Below are 27166 nucleotides of genomic sequence, written 5' to 3'. Positions count from 1 at the left end.
CATAGCAAGACGTTCAACCTCCCTGGTTAAAAGATAAAGCGTGTATTAACACCTAACTCTATATTAAACGGTCGTAGTGCCGCTTTTAAATGGTATCACGAATATAAACTAGAAGGCTCTTTTGTGCTTCAAACTTTTTCCACTCCAAGTCCGCGGTATGAACCGAGTAATAAGGAGCCGTATATGAGTTGTTCATTGCAGACGAGGAATACACAGCTGTGGAAAGGGTCGTAAAGGTGAGAAAAGGCCGAGAGATTTTTTACCGTATACTCCTTTGTTGGGGACGTCGTTACTGTTGAAGCCTTTGGAGCTGTAAGCGGTTCGGACTTCATTGCAGTTCTTTGACTTCTGTTCACTCGGACTGGCGGAGACCAAAATCAGTGCGGACACACAAACTGCAAGCGCAACAATCGCCTTCATCGTTATGTCCAACTGACAAAAAGGTTTAGTAAAACGCAGCCGAGCACAAAATACAAAGTTCTCCTCGGTTACAATGTGTCTTCTGGAGCCGCGTCGGATTTCCACATGGAGATGCGCGTCTCACGGATCTCACTGCGAAGGCACACAAAGTTTTAGCGGCTCGACGGAGTTGTAGTTTCTGGTTAAAAAGTTAGTACGAGATTAAACAACGACTGGAGGGGAAGTTAAAAGAATCTGTTTGTAAAAGAGTCGGTTTGTGTTCGCAGTCTCGCAGGTCGAACTTTCGCGTGAAAAAGCGAGTCGCCTGAGAGCCGCCGCGAACACACGGTAAAAACACACGACTCGCGTTAAAACGGCCTCAAAAACGCGTCCGCTGGAAGGTATCCGCTCGGATTTCGATTCCGTCTGAAGAGAATAATCGTTAACAGAATTAAAAGTTTGAGTGAGAAGTTTTTTTTTGTTTGTTTCTTCTTCTTCTTCCGAGCTCCGTGTCGTATTCAGGACGGGACGCTTTAAGGCTGGAGTCACTCGTCGTGTGCTCGAGCGTTGGCTGCGCGCGCGCGGTACGACGTCTTCGCGCGCTCACGTGAACGGAGTTCCAGACAAAGCGGCGTGCACGCGCAACACGCGTTCACCTGGAGTCCAACACGCTCAGGTAGCTGAAGACGGGGGGAGGGGAGGCGAGGGGAGGCAGATAAACACGACTTGAGAAAAATGTTTACAAACTGAATTATAGTAAAAGGAAGGATTCTTTCTGGAACGAAGTCTTCTGTAATCATTCAACTTTGTCGAAAACTATTCATTCCTCGTAATAATAAACAATATAATAATATAACTGATTTTATTTATGTGCCTCACACAATATAAATCACCTTAACTTGTATAGTTGTACCTCATTTTTACAGTTAAAATGAAGCAGTCAGTGAGTAATTAGCTCAGTCTCACACTAATATATGAGAGGAATATAATTTTTAGCTGTTAAAATTTTAGCGTAAGAATTTTAATAGTATTTTTTTAATATATCAAATATATCAAAATATATCATATCAAAAGCTTGACTCTATTGTAATTTACTTTTGCATGGATTTGGATGTGCTTTTGATCAATGAAACTATGACCTGTGTGTAGCTTCATGGCACAGGTAAATTAAATGTTTTCTGGTACTCCCTGAAGTCTATGATGCCATTTATGCTCACTGGGCATTTAAAGGGGGAAAATGACCCACAAAATCACTCCACAGGACCTTCACCATACTTAACACTGAGGATCAGAGTCCTTCTTTCTACATCAAACCCACCTTAAGTTTTTTATGTCATTAGACTTTGTTTTTGTCGCATGTGTACACAGAGCTAGCCAATGGGATTCTGTCAAAGTTTCAGTAGGGTCATGGCTGGACAAAAGAAAAAGCACATTTTGCATATAGTTTGCTGGCAAGGAGGTGTATAAATGTTGATTTGCACATTTTGGTGACCTCAAAGTGCTACTGTCATCTGTCCACATGTGATCTGTGGAGAACACTTTGGCTCTCTAACCATGCTCCTCGATGTGTGTCATCTTCCAGGCAGGTTTATTACAGCTCTGGTTGTTCTTCATAATTATTGCTCTAACAGTAGATTCAAGCCTGTATCTATTTTTATAACCATTGCTTTTTTATTTATGATATATTACGTTTGTGTATCACCCAATCTTCCAAATGTTGACAAATGACTCAAGCCCGTGTCTCAACTCATATGTATACTACAGTGACACAGGAAGTCAGTAATGTTGGCTTAAGATTTTCTAAAAATTTCAACTTTAATATATATGTGATTTTTACCATTAAATATGATTTTGTGTGTGTATGTTTATAAATATAATAAAACATATGGAATAAGGGTTTTGTATTTTCATTCTTCAACTTTAGTGTATATTAGTGTATCATATTAAGCTACTAAGTTAACCACTAAGATAACATAATATTTTTAGCCATTTTTTTGAATACTGTGAATTCAAGTAATACCAGGCATGAAGGGACATTAACAAAACATTCTTCTCCGAATTATATCTGTGCTAAGCATCATCCTAATTAATAAAAGATGATTTTGATGTACTCGCACCATGAGAAGGGGAAGTGCAGAGAAATTGCATTTAGAATAAACTTAATTCAATTCAGTTCAAATTTATCTGTATAGCGCATTTAACAATTGACATTGTCTCAAAGCAGCTTTACAGAACATAAACATCAAACACAGGTTAATATAAATAATCATATAAAGATTAATATAATAATATAGGTTATTTATATTTGATATTTTAACTGAATCAATATTGATGTTAGGATATTTATTGAATATACCAAGTTATTTTTGTTAGATAATGTAGAACTGCATGATTCAGATAATGTGTGACACTGCACACATTTTTTTGTTATGGAAAAAGAGATGAGCAAAAAAAATAGCAGTGAATCGAAAACAAACAGCGAAAAAATATCTTCAAGGTGCACAGCTAGTGTAGAGACGTGAATCAGAAAGGAAATGTCAAGGCTTTATAGGCACACATAAGGTAGCATTACTGCCATACCAAAACAATTGCTGTTGTCTTGGGAAGCATGACTCATCAGCAGTGAGTCTCATGATTTTTTCAAATATTTCAAAATTTTTGCCACTCTTTTAACTAAATAATAAACATTTTTATATATTACATTTTACAACATTACACTGCTACAATGATTTATGAAGAACTATGGACACAATAGAGTATGTGTCAAGGTTAGCCTGTATTATAGAGAAGCACAGATTTAAAACCCACAGTACTTGGCAAAAATGCTTATTCTGATTCCGATAGTATAAACCTGCAGAGCACATTATATAGCCCTGAGCCACAAATATGCCGCCATCTGATATTTCTGCATGTCATGAAATGTGACACAGTCACATGAACACACAGAGTAGCAGTGTTTTGTCGGAGGCATTGCATTCCAAGTCATGTTTCTGTATTGTGACAGCTCTCACAGACTTTCTCTTACTCTGAACTGATGTTCGTTCAGCATTCAATTCCGTTTGTTACACATTTGAGTCAACTCGTTTGAATGTGTCAGACTATACAAATTGAAAAAGAGTATGTCAGATAAGGAAAAAAAAATAGTTCCACATTGAACACAAATGGCATTTGGTGACAATATGCTACCTCTAGCCCCAGGGTAACAATGTAACATAGAAGTTGTGACATCATAAATTGTGAAGAGATTCTCATGATGCGAGTCTCTGACATACATTTGTGTGTGGTTGGTGTGAGATTCCTGAGGTTTGGCTTGCTCAGTAAGTGAGAATGAGGGACAAATGGAAAATGCCAATGTTTAACAATTGAATAACATCTAAATCACTAATTTACTAAAGTATATTAAATCATTGAATGTAATAAAATCAGTTTTCCCAACATGGCCAACAGTCATTTTCTTATTGTACCCCAAAATTATATAAAAAAACAAAATTGTCCTTCGTTTGTGTAATTGTCTATTTGATGTGGAGAATAAGCAAGTTTAATAGAATAACAGTATTAAAATGCAGAGTCAATCTAAGCAAATTGAGAGAAAAATATTTTGAATTTATGTTAAATTGCAAAATAAGAAGCATAAAACAATTAAAAATATAAAATGTAAGAATATCAAAATTGAGTGTTGAAAGCATTTTTTGCTTTTTTGCATTTTTTAAAGACATGACAATGATTTAGAATATTATTTGGCTGATTCATCTAAAGTAGGCAGTTAAAAAAAAATATGTTATTTCCTATGCTGATATTTTGACAAGCCATTTGGTTCACCATGTGACCAAAAAGAGGCAATAATTCATGACTGATGGCAAAAGTTAGATATGTAATTTATAGCCTCTTTAAATTAGACCCATGATTTATCACTTAATGTCACACTGGTAATCGTGTATTTATGCACTCTTGGCCTAAAGTATATTTTCCCACACCAAACTTCATCAAGAGCACACTTGGGGCCTCAACATGTCTGGATTTGTGAAAGCATGTGTATGTATCACTGCGGCTGTGTGTGTCTGCATGGTTTGGGGGAGGCTTTCAGCAACCTCGCATTCCAGCTATTGTGTCCCGCATTCCTCAGCCAGCCCCATTCATTCTGTATGACTGTGGCTTGGAAAGTGGACGACCAATGGAAAGCCACTGAGGAGTTCTGGGGATCTGTTGACTATGGATGTGAAAGTGGGCTGGTGTTACTTTCAGTGGACAACAAAAGGTGAACACTGTTTGCCTCAGAACTCTCACTAATGGACAAATTTGTGGCCCTGGAATTCCACAGAACATGAATAGGATTGAGTGTTAAAAAAGAAAGAGAGAGAGAGTTATACTTGTCTCAGGAATGGCTCTTCAGGTTCAAACAATCATCACTTTCATTAACATGTCAATAGGAACTAGCTAGTGTGAAACATTTTGTTACAGCTTGATATCACATGGCTGACTACTTTACAATTAACCTGTATGAAACGTTACAAATAATCTATACAGAATACTTTTTGGTGGCTGAATCATTATCTCACTGCCATCTAACAATGAGCTGATAATATCTGCAAAGAATTAGCCTAATTGATGTTCTCAGTAATAGATAAATCAATCTACACTCAGTTCCCCAGTGTCCCATTCACCCCCACATAATATGGACCAGTTGACCCTAAAATTGGGTCGTCCTTGTATTGCCACTTTATTACCCTAAGAAAACATTCATCCTACGCATCTCAATGGGAATGTTTGCCTATTCTCCCATCCCATTAACATTCAGAGTGTAGGCAGGAGCTGGGGTCAACTCAGCTGCTGCCTCCCTCTCTCAAGCCCCCACTGGCCCAGGCCTGATAACCAGGCTTTCGTTACCATTCTAAAGGTTCTTCGTAAGTTCTGAGAGAAAGGCACAGCTAGAGACGGGCAAGCTTTATCTGGCTTTGAGGGAGAAAGGAGCAAGTGTGAGAATGCAAAAGACGCTGCCTCAGGGTGTGTGGCCCCATGGTCAGTTAGGTGGCCAGATTAGGCGGGTAATGGGAAATAAATTAGAGCCTGCTAAATACATTGGTGGGGGGCATTAGAAGGTAAACACTGAGGCAAAATGAGGTTTGTTTGCTGCCATTGGTGTGAAACTCTATAGCTGTGTCTGACACTTTTTTTTACAGATCAAAGGAGTCGATGACTGAGTAAGAAGATTGTATTTTGTTTATATAGTTGGCCTTGTGTGGCTCCTCATACCTTAATTAGTCTGCATTTTTGACACACACATGTGAAACTGGATATCAAAATATGCATCTTTGAGTTGCAGAGCAAAAACACACAAAACTTAAATAAAGATCCCTTGTGTCTCATTGACAAACAAGAAACCTTCTCTAAAACCACCGAGAAAATTCACATCACACTGTCAACATGTTTATTGAGTTTAATAAATATGAAAACTGTGAAATCAGAATGTAGTCACAAAACCAGAAAACCTCTTAATCTGGTTTGGATATGACACACTCTGTTTACCACACACTCTAAAAAAAAAAACATCTATATTGACTTCCACAAATCACAACTACTGGTCATCCAAGGAGAAGTGCTGCAAATACAAGAAGAACCTGTCACTGAATGTTGAACAGAGCTGCCAAATGGTCTCAGATACTCGCCCACTACGCAGTCTGCTGTAATATAAACACCAATGAGGGAATCTGGTGTTTAATTACAGGACTTCTTAACACAATCCACTTCAGGCCAGTATGTAGTAATTAACTTAATAACAACTGGATTTTAGATGTGATTTAATTTGAGTCCTTGATTGTTTAGTTGAACTTACAATGACTATGGCTTTCTGATGAGATTGAAATGAGACATTTTAATTTATTTAACCTCATAGACTGCTATAGGTCCGGGCAACATATATTAGTGGATACTGGCTCGTTTCTTCAGACAAACTGTAGCTCAAAATAAGAAACCCCTTCCATAAATTACAAGAATGTATATGAGAATATTTAGTACTCTACAAAATTTAGTATTTTGTGATCGCAGAAACTTACTCAAAATGGAGCAAACTTGACAATATTTGAATTAGCTTGATCCTTTGTTGTGGATTTTCTGCAGATTTTGGTCAAGACATGTCAAATGACATCATCACGACTTGCAGTAGTTTAAAGGATATTTTACAAGTAGAATGCAGTGCTTGCAATTTCACCAATTCAAGCAGTGTTTCGGTAAAAAAAAAAAAAATCACAAAAATCCCTGCAGCAAAAGCAACCATTTTTGGCCACAACAATCACAATGAAAACCCTCATGATCTCTTTTAGGTGCCAACTCCTACTAAGTCAATTTTAAGCATCGTAAGTTTAAAAAGTAGTAAATTCAAATCCCAGTACATACTACCAAACTGCACTGGTTGAATTTTAACCTTTAAGTTTCATCTAACTTTCAATAAAAGTGTGAGCCAAATGAGTCACTGGAACTGACAGTTAAAATTTACAGTACATTAATGAAACAATGGTATACTGTAAAAATGTATAAACGTAATTACCTGTAAACATATGACAGTATTTTATTGTAAATATGTTCCATGATTATTTAGTATAAATTGTACAGTGAATTATTACAGTGTTCTGTAATACAGTAACATCTCTTTACATGACAATTTTTGAGAAACAAAGAAAAACACAGTTCAACACTTCAGCCATCAACACGGAGCCTCCTTTCTTGTATGCCATTGTCTTAGCAAATTGTAAATCAAAGCACAGACAAGAGGAGGACACTTAAGGTTGTCCACATGGGCCAAATCTTTAATAATCCAGCTCCAGTACACATCAAAATATGAAATGTCCGCTCACTGCGAGAGTCAGAGAGAAAGTACAGAGAGAAAGGATACAGAGAAATAGAGAAATATATGCCTCCAAAGAGAGAAAAAAATCAAAGTAACAGTGATGAATGGGAAAAAAGATAGCAAGACTGCAAAGGGAAAGTTACCATTCTAATAAACTGTTATCTCTCCAAATAAAATGTAGCTGGTGTCACCCTGCAGTGAGAAGATTTCACAACGACATACCAATCCCTTGATCTCCTGCAAGGATCATTTACTGCAGAGGAAATGAGTGTCAGAATTAGGATGCAACGTGGTGTGTGTGTGTGTGTTTGTGTGTTTGTGTGTGTGTGTGAGTGTGTTTGTGTGTGTGTTTGAGCATGTCCAGGAATCAGACAGACCCTATATCCACTATAGAAGCACTACATTTCCCCGGAACACATTAGTCACAGTCTTCCTCCTTTAGAAAATTCAATAAATTACAAAAACAGAAGGAAAAAATGGGGTTGAGTCCTTTATCTACAAGAAGCTTGATTTTTTTTGTGTAAAGAGATGTGTAAAACACCAGAGAACAAATAATGTCCCATTTAAAACAGATGACAGTACTGTAGGATACAAGCACAATGGGATACAGTTAGGATATGTGACGTATTTATCATGCTCTGGGAGAGTACGTCTTTAATGGTTTGGCAGCTGAACAGGTCCTTGTAGAATTACAAAAAAAAACAGACATTCATTAAGTAAAAGCAGAGATAGCACACATAAAGGGAGAAAGAGTCTTCTGTCCTCAGTCTAGATCATCTTTCACTGTATGTACAAAGGTTTAGCTGTGGTGTCCTTTCAAATTCACTGGCCAGTTTAAAGGACAGTAAGGAGTTGATGAAGACGGGTTCGGGAGTCGAGTCTGTGGAAAACAGACTGGAGGGTTCACTGGAATCCAAAGTGAAGGAGAATGATGAACAGAAAGAAGACACGGGCGGGGACATACAGGCCGTCTGCTGCTCCGGGGACAGATGCTCCGCCACGTGTGTCTGTGGCGAGTCTCGGGGTCAGGAGCAATTCGTGAAAGGTCAAGTCATCCATTGCCAAATTATCTGCCAGATCTGAAAAAGAGAGAAATAGGAGAAGACAGTAAGCACCCACACAATGTCTAATTTGAAGTGGAAAGAAAGGGCTTAGCCTCTTAAATTATGTGCAGATAAAAGCTTGAAAAGTACTTTTAGCACAGTAAAATAAAAATCTCTTTCGTTGAGATTATTATATTGATATATAGATGACATTCTAAAAAAAAAGGGTAATAATTATGGATAATAATTAATGGAACAAAATGCCACTTCTACATCCATCCATTCTTTGTCTACATCCTACACAAGGTTGCAAGAAACCTATAGTATATCCCACTGGACAAATTGTACATTGTGTCAACCCCTCACAGGGCACAATCACATACACACTCACCTGTTCACACACTATGGTTATAGAGATGCCAATCAGCCTGCATGTCACTGGACTGGGAAGAAAACCAGAGTACCTCAGGAAACCCTCAAAGAGAACATGAAAACTTTGCCCATGCAAATGCTACCTTCCTCTGCATTATCTGCTTTCTATCATTGTGTGACCTTATTGTACACCTTTCAGGATGTTGTCTTGCCTTGCATGCCACCGCCCTCAAAATGAGACTAAAACATTTTTTAACTTATGTCAGTATCCCAAATTGGGGCACAGTATCTGAGTAATGCACAAGAGAGACAGATATAAGTAGGGAGTTATGAGAAAGGCCAAGAGGATATCAGTAATGAAAGAGCACTAAGGAGAGGCACTTCAGCTATGTGTGGAAGCGCCTCCTATCAAGCCAGCTGTGCAGAGCCTCATTCTTTTAAGACTACACACACACAGCATGTGCACAGAAACACACCATACACACAATACATACATGCATGCAACCAATGAAGCAGTAGATTTCTAACATAGCTTTCCTGTGATAGCAGAATACACTCCCTATTATCCCAGACACAACAATCACAGACACACACACACACACACACACACACACACACACACACACACACACACACACACACACACACACACACACACAAAGTACTCTAAGCTTACACAAATTTAGCTGATTCATAATAAACCACACATCTCACAAGAATCTAATATTAACTTGCATAAAAATACCTTTGTATTAAAATGCATAAATGCCATTGTAACATTTTCCATCCACCCATCCATTTTATCTTCTATTTATCCTACACAGCCACAGGAAACTTTTAGCCAATCCAAGAGGACTATGGACACTATGGACAATTGAGTGAAGTCAGTCAGCCTACAGTGCAAGTCTTCGAACTGGGGGAGGAAACTAGAGTACCCAGAGGAAACCTTTGAAGCACAGAGAGACCATGTAAACTCCACACCCACAGGGTGGATGCAGGAATCAAACCCCCAACCCAGAAGGTGTGTGGCAAACATGGTACTCCAGCAACTTTCATGAATACCGAAACATGAATTTAAATGGTAAATCTCTTCAGGGCTGTCAAGTGTCATGCATTGAGAGACAGTCACGCATTTCAGCCTTTTGTCACGCTCTTCCACCACACATTGTATTTCTCACACAGAAAAACTTTTTGACTATTTATCATATATTTAATAAGCCACAGTGTATCAATCTGCACCGCTGTCTCTATGGAACCGGGCAGGAACCAAGTGCGCCTCCCCTGGAGTTCTTAGTCAAGCCTGACATTTATCAGCCAATCAAAAAAAGAGGCTACACAATAGCCAATCAGAAAATAGAACTATTGTATATGGGTAAGTTTTAACGCAAAAACCAATTTAAAAAAAACATTCGTTAGAGAGGGTATTTTCGATGGTTGGTTTGAACAAAACCTTAACACGAAACAGCATGTGCTGGGGGGTTGGATATGTCACTCTTGCCTGTCTACAAAACTTGAGAGCCCTGTCTCTTATTTTGATCAATTCTGACTTATGTTAGCAATACTTTATTGATAAAAAAATGAGTCTTCTGTAGATGTAGGTTGTTGCTAGAAGCACGGGCATGTTGAGTATTTCATCTGTGCATGTAGTGTCTTTTTGGGTGTAGCATACACCTTACCTCCCCCAGACTATTATTTATTTACCCTAAAGTATATTAATTATAGTAAATGCTAGTCATTATTCAGTAACTACAGTACAACTAATAGAAAATGTTACGAGTGAGGACAAGAAGTCTGGAACCGCTGACTATGATTATAATGAGATGAGAAAAAAACAAAACAGCCATGATTATTTACTTAACCAAATGGTAAGAGTGCCTGTGTCTCACCATATAAGGACATTTGAGGAGTGGATGTACTTATTACTGTGTATATTGCTGTAAGACATTTTTTTGTATATAAGGGCATTGAATAAATCATTCACAAGAAGGTTTACAAAATAAACACTACGCTTGTCATTCTAAACAAGGCCCCAGGCCACTGTACTGCACTGTGCTGTCCCTGCTTCAATTTTCGAGCTATTGCTCCACAGGGAGGAAGTCCACCATTTGCACAAGTGGCTGTGTGGTGCTGGGATTGGCAGGAAAGCCCGGAACGTAATTAATTCTGGGTCTTAAGATCGGCTGGCAGTGAGAACCAGGCCGAGTGCAGGACAGGCAAAGAGATGGGGGCCTAATCTTGGGGAGGTGTCTAAATGCCAAGGGGCCCATTTCAGTGCTGCCACCTTTAACAGGGGAAGGGGTGAACAAATAAAGCTTGGGTACTGGAAACTCCTTGAAATATCTTTGCAATTACGACAAAGCTTGAACGTGAGCCAGAGGACAATTAACTTTTTCTTCCCCTGCCTCTATGGCCAGGCCAGCGGTTAGGGCACACCTCTAGCCTGAAAGCCCGATTTGTCATTGTGACAGCAGCACACTGTACAGCCACTCCCATTAAAACAGACATGCAATTTGATACAGCGTTTATATACACTCAACCTGCTTAAGAAAAGCGAATAAACCAGCAAGGCAGGCATACAAGTGTGTAAGAGCATTGTTCAGGGAAAGTATGGTGAGCTGTGAAAAGGTATGAATCATGAAGTAAAAATCTTGGCCTTAAGAGACATTCACTGAGTAGTAAAACAAAAAGGGGCGGCTAAATGAAACTAAACACCACACACAACCAGTGTTCTATGGAAAAAGTCAACAGGGACAGAGCATTTTCTGGGTGTTCCAGCTCCTTAATACTGGGACTTATGGGACAAGGAGAAACAGACATCAGAAGGAAGTTTACTTCCTTTCTCAAGGCCACAAAAACAAGCCTGTATATAGTGGCAAGGCTAGAATAATTACGTCAAGGAATGTATAGATGTAGCAAGTCAACTACAAATATCAACAGCACCCTCACTGGTGGTGAATGTTACCAACAGGGAACATTCTGACACACAATACAGCAGGGTCGTCCTGGTGCTGGAACAGTCTACAACCCCCCACCATGCCTATCAGTTTCCCAGAGGATAACGCCCCAAGGGTCAGCGCTGTGCCATCACGGTCTGCCTTGTGGTATCACAAAGTTGCGAGATCCTGTTACCACTCAGAGTGAAAGGTCAAAAGGCAACTATTGATTGTTAATGGTGGGACATAACTGGCTCCATGGTAGTGGTGGACTATATCACACAAGCACGCACACAAAAACAAGTTTATGGCAAATCTTCAGAGTAGAGTTCAAGACAATAGGTGATTCTATAGAGAGAAATGCACTGTTTAGTTTTTTTGTAACATTGTAATGGTCAAGGTGTTTTGACTGTGAGCAACTTTATATATATTTATATATATTTGATATAAATTTTGTATATGTATCCATAAACCTGCTTTTTAATATATCCATGTCATTTTAAATTATGGAATAAAAAGATGCCTTTATTTTTGTCACATATTTTCATTACAGCACAATGACATTCTTTCTTCATATATATCACAACTTTGGAGGTTAGGGTCAGAGCACAGGGTCAGCCGTGGAGATGAGAGGGTTAAGGGCCTTGCTCAAGGGCCCAACAGTGGCACCTTGGCAGTGCTGGGACTTGAACCCTGATTCTCAGATCAACAACCCAGAGCGTTAACTGCTTGAGCTACCACGGCCCCTGAAAGGCTGTTAATCCAGCCAAAAAATAACAAATAAAAAACAAAAAATACTAAGCCTAATGAGCACAAACATCTAAATCTAATTGCAGTACAACATAAAAAGTAAGTACCTATGGTGTTCATGTCACAAAATGTATTAAATAACAATGCACTAACCTATTCCATCTGAAAATTAAACAAGCTACTATTCTCTCGGTGATTCTCTCTATTTCATATCCGTGATTTTCGTTTGAGAAAACAGTATCCATGTTTTGACAAAAAAAAAAAAGAAATGAAATCCTTATACTCCCAGCAGACTCCACTGTTACCCACATGTCAATTTATTGCAGAACATTCCTCAAATCATAAAAGCTCTCTAGGGAGACTTGGATAGTATACATTATACAAATTTCTCTCAGATGTTCCAGACAAAAGACAAACCTCCACCTGTACATCTACAGTGTTTATCCTGCAGGCCCGAGCTGGGTACAGGTGTGCCTCAGAACTGCATGGTCTATGGAATGTGAGTTTCCAAACACAGGTGCTTTTTATGAAATGGGAAATGGTTCATATTGCAGCTGCATTTGCCGAGCTCATGCTTATAAAAATACACATGAATGCAGTAATATTACTGAGGATCCCAATAGCTTAACTGGTCTTCTGATTGCAACCAAGTAGCTTGAATACAATGTTTAAGGCAGACTTCTGCATAAATTAAACTGTCCTCGAGACAGGTAGGACAGGGCGGACTATCAGCAGACAGTTCATATCTCCCCTAAACTAGATTAGCTCAAAGTCCTTTTCAGCTTGTGAGAAATGGTACATAGCCTAGGACATAATTCTATCGTATGTGATAAGTGTCCCATTTCTGATTACTTTGAAAAATGTAAAATTAAATGATACAGACTGCCAGAGGTCCTTTTTACTAAAACATTCTTGACAGATAAGTCAGCATAGAAAAATCACACACGTCACAGAAGATACATTGCTAAAACATCTGTCACACACACACAGTTTGATTTCTGTGATTATCAGAACAAGTGAACATGAACCAAAGTCACGTTGATCTGTTGGGACCACACTGAATAAAATGAATTTTTCAATATGTCTCTGGTTAAATTTCTAAAAAATCTCTCAGTAGGTTTAAGTCTGAACACAAGCCATAACACTGTGCAATATGCAAGTCATCATGATAATCATTGTATTCAAAATGATTATCATGATGATGTGCGGGTAAACTACACATCAGAGAAACAAGGAAAACTTCCCCCGTGATGCTTTATTCATTGTGATGTAAACTTTTAAGAAAAACAACAACAAAAAAAAAAACAATAAGGAACACAGACAAGTATAATCAATACGCTTGAAGTCAGAAACTTTTGACTGTATGACTGTATGAGCAGAGAGCACAATTATAGACCAGCTAAAAAAGTATTCAGAAATTTGCTACATGAATTACATTAAATTGAAATAAGGCCTGAAAGCACATCGAGTGTTGACAGAAAACAACGTTGAACTATTTTTCCATTTAAAGTCAATAGTTACTTAGTTAGTAACAGTTTGTAGTAACAGTTTGTACAATAGCTTTATCTCTTGCAATCAAAACCATAATCAAGGCCCAATAAGACACACTGGCAAACACACAGTAAACCTTAAATTTAAAGGTAATTTCTAACAGTATTTTACTGCAAACAGAATGCAAAGATTAAAAATAAATAAATAAATAAATACATTTTAGCTTCTTTCAGTTTCTTTATCATTTAAAAAAATATACTTCTAAAAAACCTTTTTGTACTATTTGTTCATATTTGGAAGAATGTTATGATTACTGCATGGTTAATCGTTAACTGTGAATTGTACTTGAAATATTCTTTATATAATGCAAAGGCAATATTAGGCTCTTTGTTTTAAAAATGTTTTAAAACTCATACAAGAACATATTGTTTTCTAAATCAGTCATATATAAAAACTCTTTAAAAAATATAACAGATTAAAGATATTACAGAAGAATTCTGTAAAAAGATGCATTGTTACCGTAGGATAATGTATTCTGCAATAACAGCACTATACTGTACATTTTAAATACAGAAGTAGTGCTTTGAAAATACAATAAATCATCCATTATATTACTGTAAATTTACAGAGAAAAGTTATAATATTAAAAAAATAAATCTGCTATTGAGGTTTCTTAGCTCTGTATTTTTGCTTTTGGTTCAATTGGTTTAGTATTCACTTCACTGATATTTACTGGTCATTTAGTAAAATTGCATGGTGCTTGAATATGAAGATGTCTGAACAATTCAATTAAGGCTGTGATGTAATCGTAGGAACTAGTGGACAGATCGGGTCTTACTGTGGATGAGTGAGAAAAGGAATATGGACATCAGAGTCCACACCCACCTTCCTGACCACAGGGTCAAACTGATCAGCCTGCCAAGAAAAACCTACCAACCATGAGAAGGATGAACCCCACCTAAAGTGCTCAGCAAAGTGTCTTAAACAAGGTTCACTCACACTCACTGCTCACTCACTCTCACTGCAGGCATCCAGAGAGAGAGAGAGAAAGAGAGAGAGGGAGAGAGAGAGAGAGAGAGAGAGAGAGAGAGAGAGAGAGGGAGAGACAGAGAGAGAGAGAGAGAGAGAGAGAGAGAGAGAGAGAGAGAGAGAGAGAGAGAGAAGGAGTCAGAGTCTGGAAGCATTAAATCAAAGCAAATGAATATGTAGTATAATGGTCAGGAAAAATTAATTGCTCATGTGAGGGACTATATCACTTAACAACTGTTAATAAACTGACAATGCATCTTAGAAGAGTGTTGAAGAGCTCGTGGTTATAATACAACTCCTGTCATCTTGCCTATTACAAAACATTTTGAATGAGCTGGAGGAGTGAAAACATTCATCAAGAAAGACAAGTGGAGAAGTCTGTAGCTGCAAAATAAAATCAGCCAAGACTATGGAGAAAACAAGAAAGACAAGGAGTTTGAGTGGAGATGTGCAAAGGGCAAGCCTCTTTGTCTCTCCTAATGACTCAACAGACTAATGCAGGAAATATGACTACATTTTTGGACATAATTGATTTCTTTCCCTTAAAGCTGGACCGCAGCAGCCCATGGCTAACATTCCTCACTGCTCTCCAATGGGCCCCATGGTGGGACAAATGCAAGTCAACAGCTATTAATTAGACAAACTGGTGTTTGCAGAGGGATGACCAACACACCGCAGACATAATGTTGCTCTCAATAAACCCTGACACAATTAGATTTGCCCTTGTGTATTTATATCCCTGACCTTTTTCTAGAGACAAATCAAATGTTTAAAGCCAAAGACACAGGGGCTGATGAAGAAAGATATACATGTATAATGTCCTTATAGAGACTGCATTATCGTTTAACCAATATAAATAGGAACATTTGGAGATTTGCCCTAACTAACTACATAGCAATGAGAAGATGTGAATATCGCTTAAAAAACAAACCAAAAAAAAAAAAGAATCTGAGGAGTAAGAAATGTTGCCAGTCGCTTTACAGGCCTGCTACTGAATATGTTTGTAGAGAAATGTTTCCAGATATTAATCATTATGGCTATTCTGGAGAGCTCAGGTGTGCTGAACAGTTTGTGGGAAAGCACTAGTAGTTACACAACTTGCAGGAGAATGTAATACTTAATGCAGACACGAAACACAACGAGGAGTTGCGTTCATTTCCCTCCGAGTCATCTAAACCATCACTGTTATGTCCTAACTCTTAAAGCAGAGGAAGCGTAGTAAACTGGCCAATGTACTTCTTTTTATTTAGCAAGTGTGTCATATGTTTTTTACTCTCTAATACCTTTCAAGTAGTTCAAGTATTCTGCGAAAGTTAGTTTTTTCCTTACATGTCACATACTGCCACAGGCCACAATTATAATGATAACCATAAATGTATAAAGCAACTCTAGTTAGCTTGTTGGCATCAGGCTAGGTAGCATTAGTTATCCAGCTAGATTTAATGCCTCAAATCTGTTCATACTCAAAAAATGACATCACATTCTCAAGCCCTATAGAGTTAAATGTTTAGAAAATAAATATTTACAACAAAAGAGTTTAACACTTTTTTAACGGTACACTAGTGGAAATTACATTTTCAATCATAAAGAAATTAATTATTTTATCGCTGAAAGTCTAATATAATATTAGTCAGGAAACTGTTGCCTTTAGTGCGGGCCTTTAGTAAGTTTTTACCTCTGTTCAGAAACCTTACACAGAAAAAAGTATCACTGTTTCAGAGTTAGCCAGTAAAGTCACTTAGTTTTAACATTTCCTTTCAGGTACTAGCCTGCATGGTCACTGTAGGCATGAACAGATGAGCCCTGATGCTTTCTTCTGGCATTAGTCTCTAGAGATTGTAGTCATGTTGACAGACATACCACAAGAAGCCGTCTGGACTCAATTTGTTACGTCAAGAGCTCTTGCTCAAGTAAATAACACTCTTAAACAAACAAGCATGATATGTGAAAGAGAAAAGCAAGACTCTTGTGAATGGAGGAGGCTCCCTGTAGATTATGGTAAATATTGTTTGGATTTATACAGGATTTTCTCTTCTCTTCTCACAGCTGAAGTCAGACTTCAGCCCATTTTCCCACCATTGTCATGACTGGCCTCCTAATGTGTTCTATTATACGAAACAATGCAATGTGACAGGTTTAAATTCCCAGTGATCAACTTGTCTTATAGTGGGAACCAGCAAGAACCCTAAAATCATCTATAGAGGCCGTCCATCACGAGCTTGTGCGCATCAGGCCAGATGCTGTTTACACAGATGGTGGTTAAGTTTCATTATTTTTGTGAATGTGTGGTTGGACGTTTATGTGTGAGCTGTGCGAGAGTGGGGAGGGACTGGTGTTTATAAGCCAAGGGAGAGGGGAGGGAACACTGCACAATCCTCTAGATCTGTTGTGCCGTTCCTCAAGGCAAACTTCCGCTCACTACGATCAGAATGATTTGCAGATGAGATGGTGCCGCCACTGCAGCTTCCTCCCAGGAGGGAAACAACCCCTTTGCTTCATTTCTGTTTAATGAGCTCATTTTCTAAACAGGCCATTAACCAATTCAAATGTGACTCAACAGTACTATAGATAGACATTGTTGCACTATCATTAAAGCTCCAATCCCCCACAATTTGTCCGCCGTATCAGATTACTCGACCATGTAGCACACATGAATGTGATCCAGTGTGTGCTCAACTGCCTTCTTTCAAAGTCTTCATGCTGTACCTTGACAGATCAGAGCTCAGCGTTTTCCCACAGAATATTCTAAAACAAGAACCAGCACTGGTAAATCGTATCTCTGAGACAGCATTGCCAATGGCAATGTAGTGGAAGTGTTTGTAATAAAATTCCTTTGTCTGATTGAGCAACTGGTTAAACAGCTTACATGTGTCACACCTGTCTCTTCCGGAAACCATAAACTATACGTTTTTTTCAGGATCCTTAGCCAGCCAGCAAACTACATCATATAAACAAACACATGAGTCATATCCGGCTAACAAAAACTACATTTTGATCAAGCAGACCACAGACCCCTCAGGGTCCTCTGAGATATTTGTGAATTCTCACTCCTGCATTCTTAATGTAATGTTGCTACTTTATTATTCTGTATATTCCAGTATTGCTTTGGATCATGATCCTGGCTCTTCTCAGTCTGTAGATAATCTGACTCTGCCTGATCCTGACTTTTGGTTTATTTGCCCTGACCTTACTCAGTGAACTCAACCCTGCATTTGTAAGAAATACTTTGAAACCATAAAAACGGATTTAAACTGCAAGTGATATGAAAAATGTTGCTATGATTTCCTGGTAATGTGATTGCACTTTATTGACCATATATCATATAGTGATAAATGGGGAATTATTTACACTGTTGTCACCCAGATGAGTCCAACCTCATATCACCTTTGGGAGTGTTTTTTTTTTTACATTTTAAATAACAAATATTGTTATAAACTAAATAAGTAGAAACTATTAACCACAAAATCTATGAGTCTCTCAAAAAAATAATCATTGCAAAAAGCCATTGATTCTGAGGGAGTAAAGGTAAATACCCCAGACAGTCTGCAAAATGCCAGTGATTCTGAGGGAGTAAAGGTAAATACCCCAGACAGACTGCAAAAAGGAAGTGTTTTTAAGATTGCAGTCAGTGGAAACAGTCCAAAACTGATGAAGAACTAATGGGGTAATATTTTGGCCAAAAGAAATAGAACGAACATACACAAGAGTGTAATAAGAATCAGAATAAACCTTTATCATGGTTAGATGCATGTAACAAACCATGACTCCTTTATAAGTAAGGCCTCACAGGACACCATTGTAGAGTAGGATATAGTACAATAAGCACATGTTATAGAGTAAACTCACAAACACCACTATCACTAGAGAATAATACAGAAGAGGACCAGAAAATAGAATTTAACCAAGAAACCTATAGCAGAAAGAAACTTTAAAAAGCTTCAGAGTGAAATGAAGAAAAAGTATAGACAAGCTATGGGCTTTGCAAAGCGAGGGAAGGAAACATTACCTAGTTTAGAGAGAACCAAAAGCTTGCAATGGCTAGAACATAAAACCTGCAGGGTGAATAATATGTCTGCAACCACAACAAGTGCTATAAGCACTGAAATGTGACTGAACAAAAGCCAGATTAGGGGACAGGCTGAAATCTGATCTGACAAAAATTGAAAAGAGTAAGGTGCTTAAAATGTACAGTATATAAAGACACTGAAGACCACTGGGACTTCAGGGCAAGTTAGGTGATTATGTCACCTGGTATCAGCTTTTTTTTTGCTGTACTGGTTGACTGCTAATAAACCGTTCTCATCTGAATCCACCCTTTTGATTGAGAATTTATTGCTTCATTTGTAGTTAGATTGTGTGAGCTTGTCTGGGCCAATGTAGGTTAAAGAAGATTTCCCCCACAGGAGATTTTCCTTGCAACCATCCCCACTGGCTTGCTCATTAGAGATGAATTTATACATTTAAAATTTAAATTTTAAATGTATAAATTCTGGGGGCACGGTGGCTTAGTGGGTAGCACGTTCGCCTCACACCGCCAGGGTCGGGGTTCGATTCCCGCCTCCGCCTTGTGTGTGCGGAGTTTGCATGTTCTCCCCGTGCCTCAGGGGTTTCCTCTGGGTACTCCGGTTTCCTCCCCCGGTCCAAAGACATGCATGGTAGGTTGATTGGCATCTCTGGAAAAATTGTCCGTAGTGTGTGATTGCGTGACTGAATGAGAGTGTGTGTGTGCCCTGCGATGGGTTGGCACTCCGTCCGGGGTGTGTCCTGCCTCGATGCCCGATGACGCCTGAGATAGGCACAGGCTCCCCGTGACCCGAGGTAGTTCGGATAAAGCGGTAGTGAATGAATGAATGTATAAATTCTGTAAAGCTGATTTGTAACAATCGTTTGTGACAATGTTATTATATAATAAAGCCTGTCTGTGTCCTGAGCCTTGCAACTAAAATAACATTTATTTAATCCCACTGTTAGAACAACAAACCTCACTGCAAGCACTACTCATGTACTATTATCACTCAACTGGTTCATAAAACAAATACAATTTTACAGTTCTGATGCCACGATGGCCGATAATCGACCATAAAACTTCCTAATCAAATAAACTTCACTTACCGGTGTGATAAAATCCTCCCCACAAATCCCCAGTTACTAAAAAACATCTTTTATTCAAAGTTATATATAAAATTGCATATAAAATAAAAATGACATATAAAAGAATCCCGAATTCTCTTCAGCGCATGCAAAGTGTAAAATTCAAACAGGAACTTTAGTATATTTATTTTAGCCATGCTCAAACATGCACACATTTTGAGAATCTGTCTTTCATCTTTTTTGGACTGACTCATTTAAGAGATCTGTATTAAGATCAAAATACCCGAATCCGATGTGAATATCTGAAGCAGGTCATCTCTCACGGTGTCCTCTTTGCCAACAGATTAATTCAATACAATTATGCAAATCTAAAGCTACACCCGTGTTTGAGCTGTGGTTCAGAGATCTAATTAGTGTGCTCCATTTACAGCAAATGCCGTCTAATCTCGTGATACATCTGAAGCATTTGATAGAATGACAACCGATACTTAAGACAACTATACTGAGTCATACAGGAAAATAAAGGAAGACATTTCTGACATGCCCATTAATCTGCTCACATTAAATATTTATATATTATTAATTAAGCTCTAATTGTAAGCTCTGTCCTAAATGAATTTGCTCTATAGTTTGTTTGTTTTTTTGTTTCCATTTTTCTTTTCCCTCTACTTATTATCTCAAGTAAATCGTCCAAATTTTGTATGAAAAATTCTCTAAAAAAAAGTAGGACAGTTTTATGCATTTGTATTTTTCGGTTGCCTAAATTATTAAAGTCTTTATTCTTTGTCTTTTTGGTGTGTTTGACCTAAATTTGCAATCTGGCAATGACTTGTTTTAAAATGAATGATAAAAACCAAACTTTCTTCTTGCGTTCACGGTAAATGCTTAAAATATCTTTTGCATTTATATTTTGCAAGCTCTATTAAAAGCAAAGCCATAAATTGAAAAGGGAAATTGGGATTATTTGAACAATTTAACAGAGCAGAACATCTTGTGAATGATTAGTCAGAACACAACCCCATAAACTTACACTAAGGATTGTTTTAGTTTCACTGTCGTTACTGAATAATTATATAACAGGTACTAAATAAGCTGAATAAATAAATAAAACTTGCCATGACCTTAGAATTACTTTTACTCACAGCCCATAAAGATCCTCTTGGCATGCATAAAGTAATAGACATGGGGCATGTTAGCTTAAATAGAAAGCTGGCTCTTTGCTCCTCACCTATCAGGTGCTGAGGGTCAAAGGTGCCACATGGAGCTCATTAGCATTCCAGCCTCCAAAATGGAAGAAGCATGGGATAAGGTATGTGTATTTTGAAAAGAGGCAATGAGTGTGCGAGTGTGTGTGTGTGTGTATGTGTGTGTGTGTGTGTGTGTGTGTGTGTGTGTGTGTATTCATTTCTGTGAGTCAAACATACTTCTGTTGTTTGTCACTGTTTTTGGAGCTCCACTCCATCCTCCTTCTTGCCACTTGCAGTGTTTGAGTAAATGTGTAGCAGACCTGAGGCTCGGGAAAGGCCCTGGCTCTTGCAGAGAGCTGCATGTTTCACATTGCAGGCATATTTCCACGCTCTATTTTGTTAACCTCTGCCTGCTGATAAAGGGCCAAAGAGCACTGAAGGGGAAAAAAAAAAAGAGCGCCTACACCACACTTACAGTGACCGAGTGTCTGCTGAGCACTGGAAAATAACAAGAGCTCATTTGACACGGAGCTCACTGTGTGGTGCAGAGCTAGGGCACTTCCAGTCCTACAGGGAAGCCTCTACCACATTGCTCAGGCCCTATAGTGACAGCTACATTTGTCAATTTTTCCTGGGTTCTTGCCTGCAAAAATAATTAAACAGGGATAAGAAATGCAAAGCAAATACATTTTTAAAGTATATAAAGGTGAGGCACAACACTTCTTTCCAGAACTTTCCAAAACCATGGTCTATGGTAAGAATTGTCATATAAAGTAATATAAAGAGAAGAAAGGAGAGTAGAGAGAGCTGGAAATAATGTTTTTAGGAGGGCCCATAAGGATAGAAGGAAAGAAAGTACAGAGCAGCAATACAAGGCAACAAGACCTTTAAAGGCAACTGGCAAGCTCAGAGTAAATTTCTATCTGTCTATCTGTTTGTCTGTCACCATAACATTAAAACCACCTGTCTAATATTCTGTAAATCCTCCTTCTGCTGCCAAAACAGCTCTCAGCCATGGACCCATGGACCCCACAAGAACTCTGAAGGTGTGTTGTGGTATCTGGCACAAAGACCTTAGCAGCAGATCCTTTAAGTCCTGTAAGTCATGAGGTGGAGCCTCCATGGGTCAGACTTGTTTGTCCAGCACATCCCACAGATGCTTAATCAGATTGAGATCTGGGGAATTCAGAGGCCAATCAAAACCTTGAACTCTTTGTCAAACCATTCCTGAACAATTTTTGCAGTGTAGCAGGGAACATTATCCTGCTGAATGAAACCACTGTCATTAGGGGATACTGTTGCCATGAAGGGGCATACATAGATCAGTATAGGCATCTTGTGTAAATGGACTAGAAATGCTAAGCCCCTAAAAAAACAAAAGCACCACCACTAATAGTGAGAGAACAAAATGATAATGATAAGGTTCTTGGCTTTCTAATGCAAAGTAGTAACACACAGTTTTTCTCTTTTTTGTGTGCATTCGTGATGAGTGCACCAGAGTGATGAATGAGAATGACATGGATTACTTACAATACTGTAATTTTTATTTATATATATATATATATATATATATATATATATATATATATATATATATATATATATATATATATATATATATATATACACACACACACAAAATGACTTTAGAGAAGAACTAAAGCTATGTAGACTTAACACAGGTCTTTGAATTACAGTAGTATGTTTTTATGAGATGAATTTATCAGAATCATGGTATAAAGCCAGTAGAGCATTACACATTTCTACATAACACACACAAAAAAGAATGCAGCTGCAGGTTTGTGTCTGCCTTTAATTGTAAATGAGAGTATGTGTGATCGTGTATAATAGTTTATTTACACATTATTCCTAGTATGCTTTGTTATGAGGGCTTGTGATATATCACGATTCTCAACACTGACAGTCTGTAGGTTGTTACTCTATTAACAGACATCAGACTTTAGCCACCCATCTAATATTTATGATATTTATGGAAGCTATTACTGCTTCTACACCTTTACTATACCTGAGTGTATGTAGAGTACAACCACTCAAACAAAGAGACTAATCAATTAAAAAATGTGCAGGGCTGACTAGCACTTCATATGCTGCATTTGGTTTAAAAAAATAAAATAAAAGCTTTTAATAAAGGAATTTGAGGTAAACACACTTGTCACTGTGATGGTAACCTCAATGATAAATGTTTTGTACCTTTATATACTGTAGAACGTAAAGTAAAATAAATGGCTTTTGAAAACACTACAAAGTTTCTTATATCCTACATTGATTGAACAACGTAGAACAAAAATGCACCTGACACTGTAGAGTCATGTTATCAGGGCCTTATGGGGACCCTAGCCCTGTCTCTATACATCGCTTGGTGCCTGGACTGGACACACACAGGCTGCCTGGCCTGGAATAGCTCAGTTGCCCTGGAATGCTGCAGAGAATGCATCAGGGTTAATTCCATGTCCAGTAGGGCGGGACTAGGTGGAGGGGTTAGGATGTCTGGAATCCTACGTCTGAGCGAGACGCTCCCGATCAATCACTTCAGACCATCCCTGATGTGGTCATCTGACTGACAGATCTGACTTAGCAAGGTCTGAGTGCAGGCCATAAGTTGTCTGCACCTTGTTGCTGACTTGCCAGTCGCCCCTTCTGGGGCTCTCTCTTCTCTACAGATCTTTGTGAAACCAGATCCACGTCGTCTATCTCATGGCACCAGGCACAGACAGGCCTCCCATTACAGAATCAGTGTGCTGATGACCTTTGGCACACTGACCCCTCACTCCCTCAGGCCCACCTGCCCAAAATTGGATGAAGAGACTCAAGAGGTCAACCATATTTGACTAGGTCATCAGCAGCCACCAAGTTATCAGCTGCTATCTGTATACCTGCCTCACCAGGGACGCCCACAAGGTCTCCAATCAAGACAAACAGTTTCCCCCACACACAAATGCCTTGATGTATTTAAAGAAAGGTCCAGGACTGTTCCTCTACCAACTGGTCAAATTCTCTCCATTTTCACTAATTATAGCAGTAAATCCACCCAGATAGGTTTTGGTAGTTTCCGAAAACATTTGGAGCACTGAACTGTGACATGAGTCTGTCTGGATTTACTGCCTGAGCACTCAGTGTAAGTGTTAATTATTAACTTTATCCACCCCTTTCATATTTAGTGCACACACCAGAGTCACAGCCTCATGTCTCAGCTTCTGATGGTGCTACTCAAAGTGCTACAACAACATGGCCTGGCTGTGTTTGTTCAGCTGGGCCGGTTTTGTCAACCAGTATCAATCTCCTTGTTCCTACCCTTCTCCTGTTATTCTTTGATTGTGTTTGGTTTCTTTACATGTCTATGCTTTGTTGGCTCTGAAGAGCTTTGCTTTGCATCAAGCGAAACCCCTCCTGTTTTCTGCCTTTCTGCATTGTCCAACAACAAAAAGGTCAAAAAGCAACTGATAAAGACGAAGTGCTCCCAACTTCTGTTCAACAGAGGTGCAAGCTTATAAAATTCATCTAGATGTTCAAGAGTATAAAAAAAAGAATGTGTTTGGCAGATAATTAAATGCTAATTGAAGAAAACGAGTGACTAACTTGCAACAGGGCAGGGTGTTTAATGTTTCACTAGCATGATTTACTAGCACGGGACTGGCAGACCTCATGGAAACATCAAATTCAAATACTGTTTCTAAATATGTACTACACAATTCACATTTAAATGTTTAAAGCTTAAAAAAAAGTACTGACCGGAAAAAATACGTAAACGTTTGCGTCGTGTGGGTGGACCGAGTCCTGAAACTCCAGCACATTCATCTTCATCATCACAGTCACCACTTTCCAGACCTTCCTCATCCTCTACCCCTTGGTTCAGTCGGTCTGGATCTCTTTGTGCAGTGCCCCCTCCTGGGCGAGCCTTCCACCGCTTCTCCGGTGACGTCACCATCCTTAAAAGCTGAGAAGACAAACAAGAGATAGTGGTTTACATCCAAACAGCAAAAAAGTTTCACTGTGATCTCCAAATTTTCTAAGCAAATTGTTCATTCTGTGACGAACTGCTTAAAATGTTATAATACCAAGTATCAACCACGCTACCTCTGTCTCAGTGAATTAACAAATGAGTTCTCCAGAAGGGCTTTCTTTCATAAACTACTATATCTGAGTAATCATAGCATAAGAGGGCTGCTATTAACAAAGCAGATATTTTATTTTTCTACATTATATATTCACTGCTGACAAATAACTGTAATTTAGGTGCAGTTAGCAAGGGATGTGTAATTTGTTGGCAGACACTTCCAGTTAGACTGTGAAGCAAGTCTGTGAAGCTTATTCTGAATGTTTATCTGCACACCAGTCTACGGGAAGTACAACAAGTTTAGAAATGTTTACTAAAAGGAATGTATATGGCCTTTGGAAACTACACCTTTAAACATAAATGCTACATATTAAACGTGTTTTTGCTAACATGTTAATTGATAAGATCGGTCAGTATGTTTAACACGATTAGAATACTGATCATACAAAATACACAATTTACCAACATAATCCTTGCACATGATATTTCCCAGTCAGGAACCAATATTTCCAATAAAAACAGTAGAATTGTTATCTGATATCAAATGTATAATACATGTAGTACTCATTTAAGGCTTGACGGATTAGCAAAATGCTTTTAAGCCATGCCAAAACAAAAAAAACAAACTGCGATTTTTCTTGAACGGAAAATCTAATGTGGGAAAGTAACAGAAACAACATGGATGTTTTAATACGTATTCTATAACAAACAAGTTCAATGGTTTGCCAAAGTAAATTACTCTACATTGCACGCCTTCCGCTTTTTTCCTTTCATCTTTGCCTGTCTTCTGACTCTTTCTTTTTTATTGATTTCCTTCCGATGTGCAAACGCAAGCATGTGCTTGTTGTTGGGTTGTTTTTTTTTTTTTTTTGTGAATTTTTTTTTGTCAACAGGAGAAAATTGAGATCAGATGGGTCGTGCTTCAGACTGCTTTCCTCAAAAACAAATCTGCAAGCCATGGCCCATGACAGGGACCTTAATAGGGCAAAAGGGAGCACACGATAATCATCAAACTGCATCACACAGAGAGAAACCTGCCGCAATAAGTTCTCCTACACACAACACGTCTGTGATTTTAATGCTGGGGATCAGTTACGACGCACATACAACATTTTCCACCAGAGTACCAAACAAGCCTCCATTCAGGGCAAGATACTGGAGGCATACATGAGTCTCTCTCTCTCTCTCTCTCTCTCTCTCTCTCTCTCTCTCACTCACTCTCTCTCTGCCTGTAAGCACTTCTACTGCTTCTGGCCAAAGGAACTTGTGGTAAACACTGATTCTTTTAAACAGGCAGCTCAGCAAAGCTCACTCACACTGAAACAGCATCGTTCTGTATGAAGAAATCCCAACCAGAGTGCACTCTAGAAGCAGTGGGGCTTTTTTCATAGTGCCAGCTACTGAGACTCCTTTCCACTGGGTACAAACTGTTCCACTGAAAGTAAGCGAACGCAACACAAGCGTTCTTTTTTCAGAGACGAATGGGTCATTAATGCATCTGGCCCTCTCTTCACTTGGGGCTTTTCCAGTAAACCACAAACATTCTTCTCTTTCCCATATGTTTGATTTTTGGTGACAAATGTTTTTTAATGCATCCGGCTCTCTCTCTCTTGTTTAAGCAGCGGCTTTGCGTGTGCCGCATGTGCCAGAGGCCTCAATGCAAGTAGCTCTGAATTCCTTCCCAAAAATGGTTGCTTGGAAACAGTAGGAGCCACGCTGACCCGCAAAACAAATGAAACTAAAGGCAAGCAGTCATAAAGAGGGAGCATGAGTGGCGGTTGAGGGGATTTCAAAACAAACCCCCAATAAAGTAGGCTGAGGTGAAAATAAGACGAAAAAAGCTTTCCTTCGCTTGGTGCCTTGTTTGACGTGAGGTTTGTGGAGAACAAGATACGCTGACAGAGACCATGAACTTCCCCTCACCCACTAACACGTGCAAACACACACACTCACAC

The 27166-nt window shown here is 38.7% G+C and overlaps 2 protein-coding genes across 2 annotated transcripts in view; both read right to left on the bottom strand.

The window, feature by feature from the left end:
- Positions 1–1048, bottom strand: part of gpc4 (glypican 4) — a 30398-nt gene extending 29350 nt beyond the window's left edge. Inside the window, exon 1 of the mRNA XM_027135679.2 lies at positions 264–1048. Coding sequence (XP_026991480.1) covers positions 264–420 — 157 coding nt within the window. The 5' untranslated portion in view covers positions 421–1048. The remainder of the gene's footprint in view (positions 1–263) is intronic.
- A 5665-nt stretch (positions 1049–6713) lies between these two features.
- The window catches only part of gpc3 (glypican 3), a 99572-nt gene continuing 79119 nt past the window's right edge, over positions 6714–27166 (bottom strand). The window contains exons 7-8 of the mRNA XM_027135098.2: positions 24887–25091; positions 6714–8319 (exon numbers count right to left, since the gene is read on the bottom strand). Coding sequence (XP_026990899.2) covers positions 8144–8319; positions 24887–25091 — 381 coding nt within the window. The 3' untranslated portion in view covers positions 6714–8143. The remainder of the gene's footprint in view (positions 8320–24886; positions 25092–27166) is intronic.

The sequence above is a fragment of the Tachysurus fulvidraco genome, chromosome 17 (assembly GCF_022655615.1).
Source record: "Tachysurus fulvidraco isolate hzauxx_2018 chromosome 17, HZAU_PFXX_2.0, whole genome shotgun sequence".
Taxonomy (NCBI): Eukaryota; Metazoa; Chordata; class Actinopteri; order Siluriformes; family Bagridae; genus Tachysurus; species Tachysurus fulvidraco.
The sequence above is the reverse complement of the archived record's forward strand: the minus strand, read 5'-3'. Positions and strand labels throughout refer to the sequence as shown.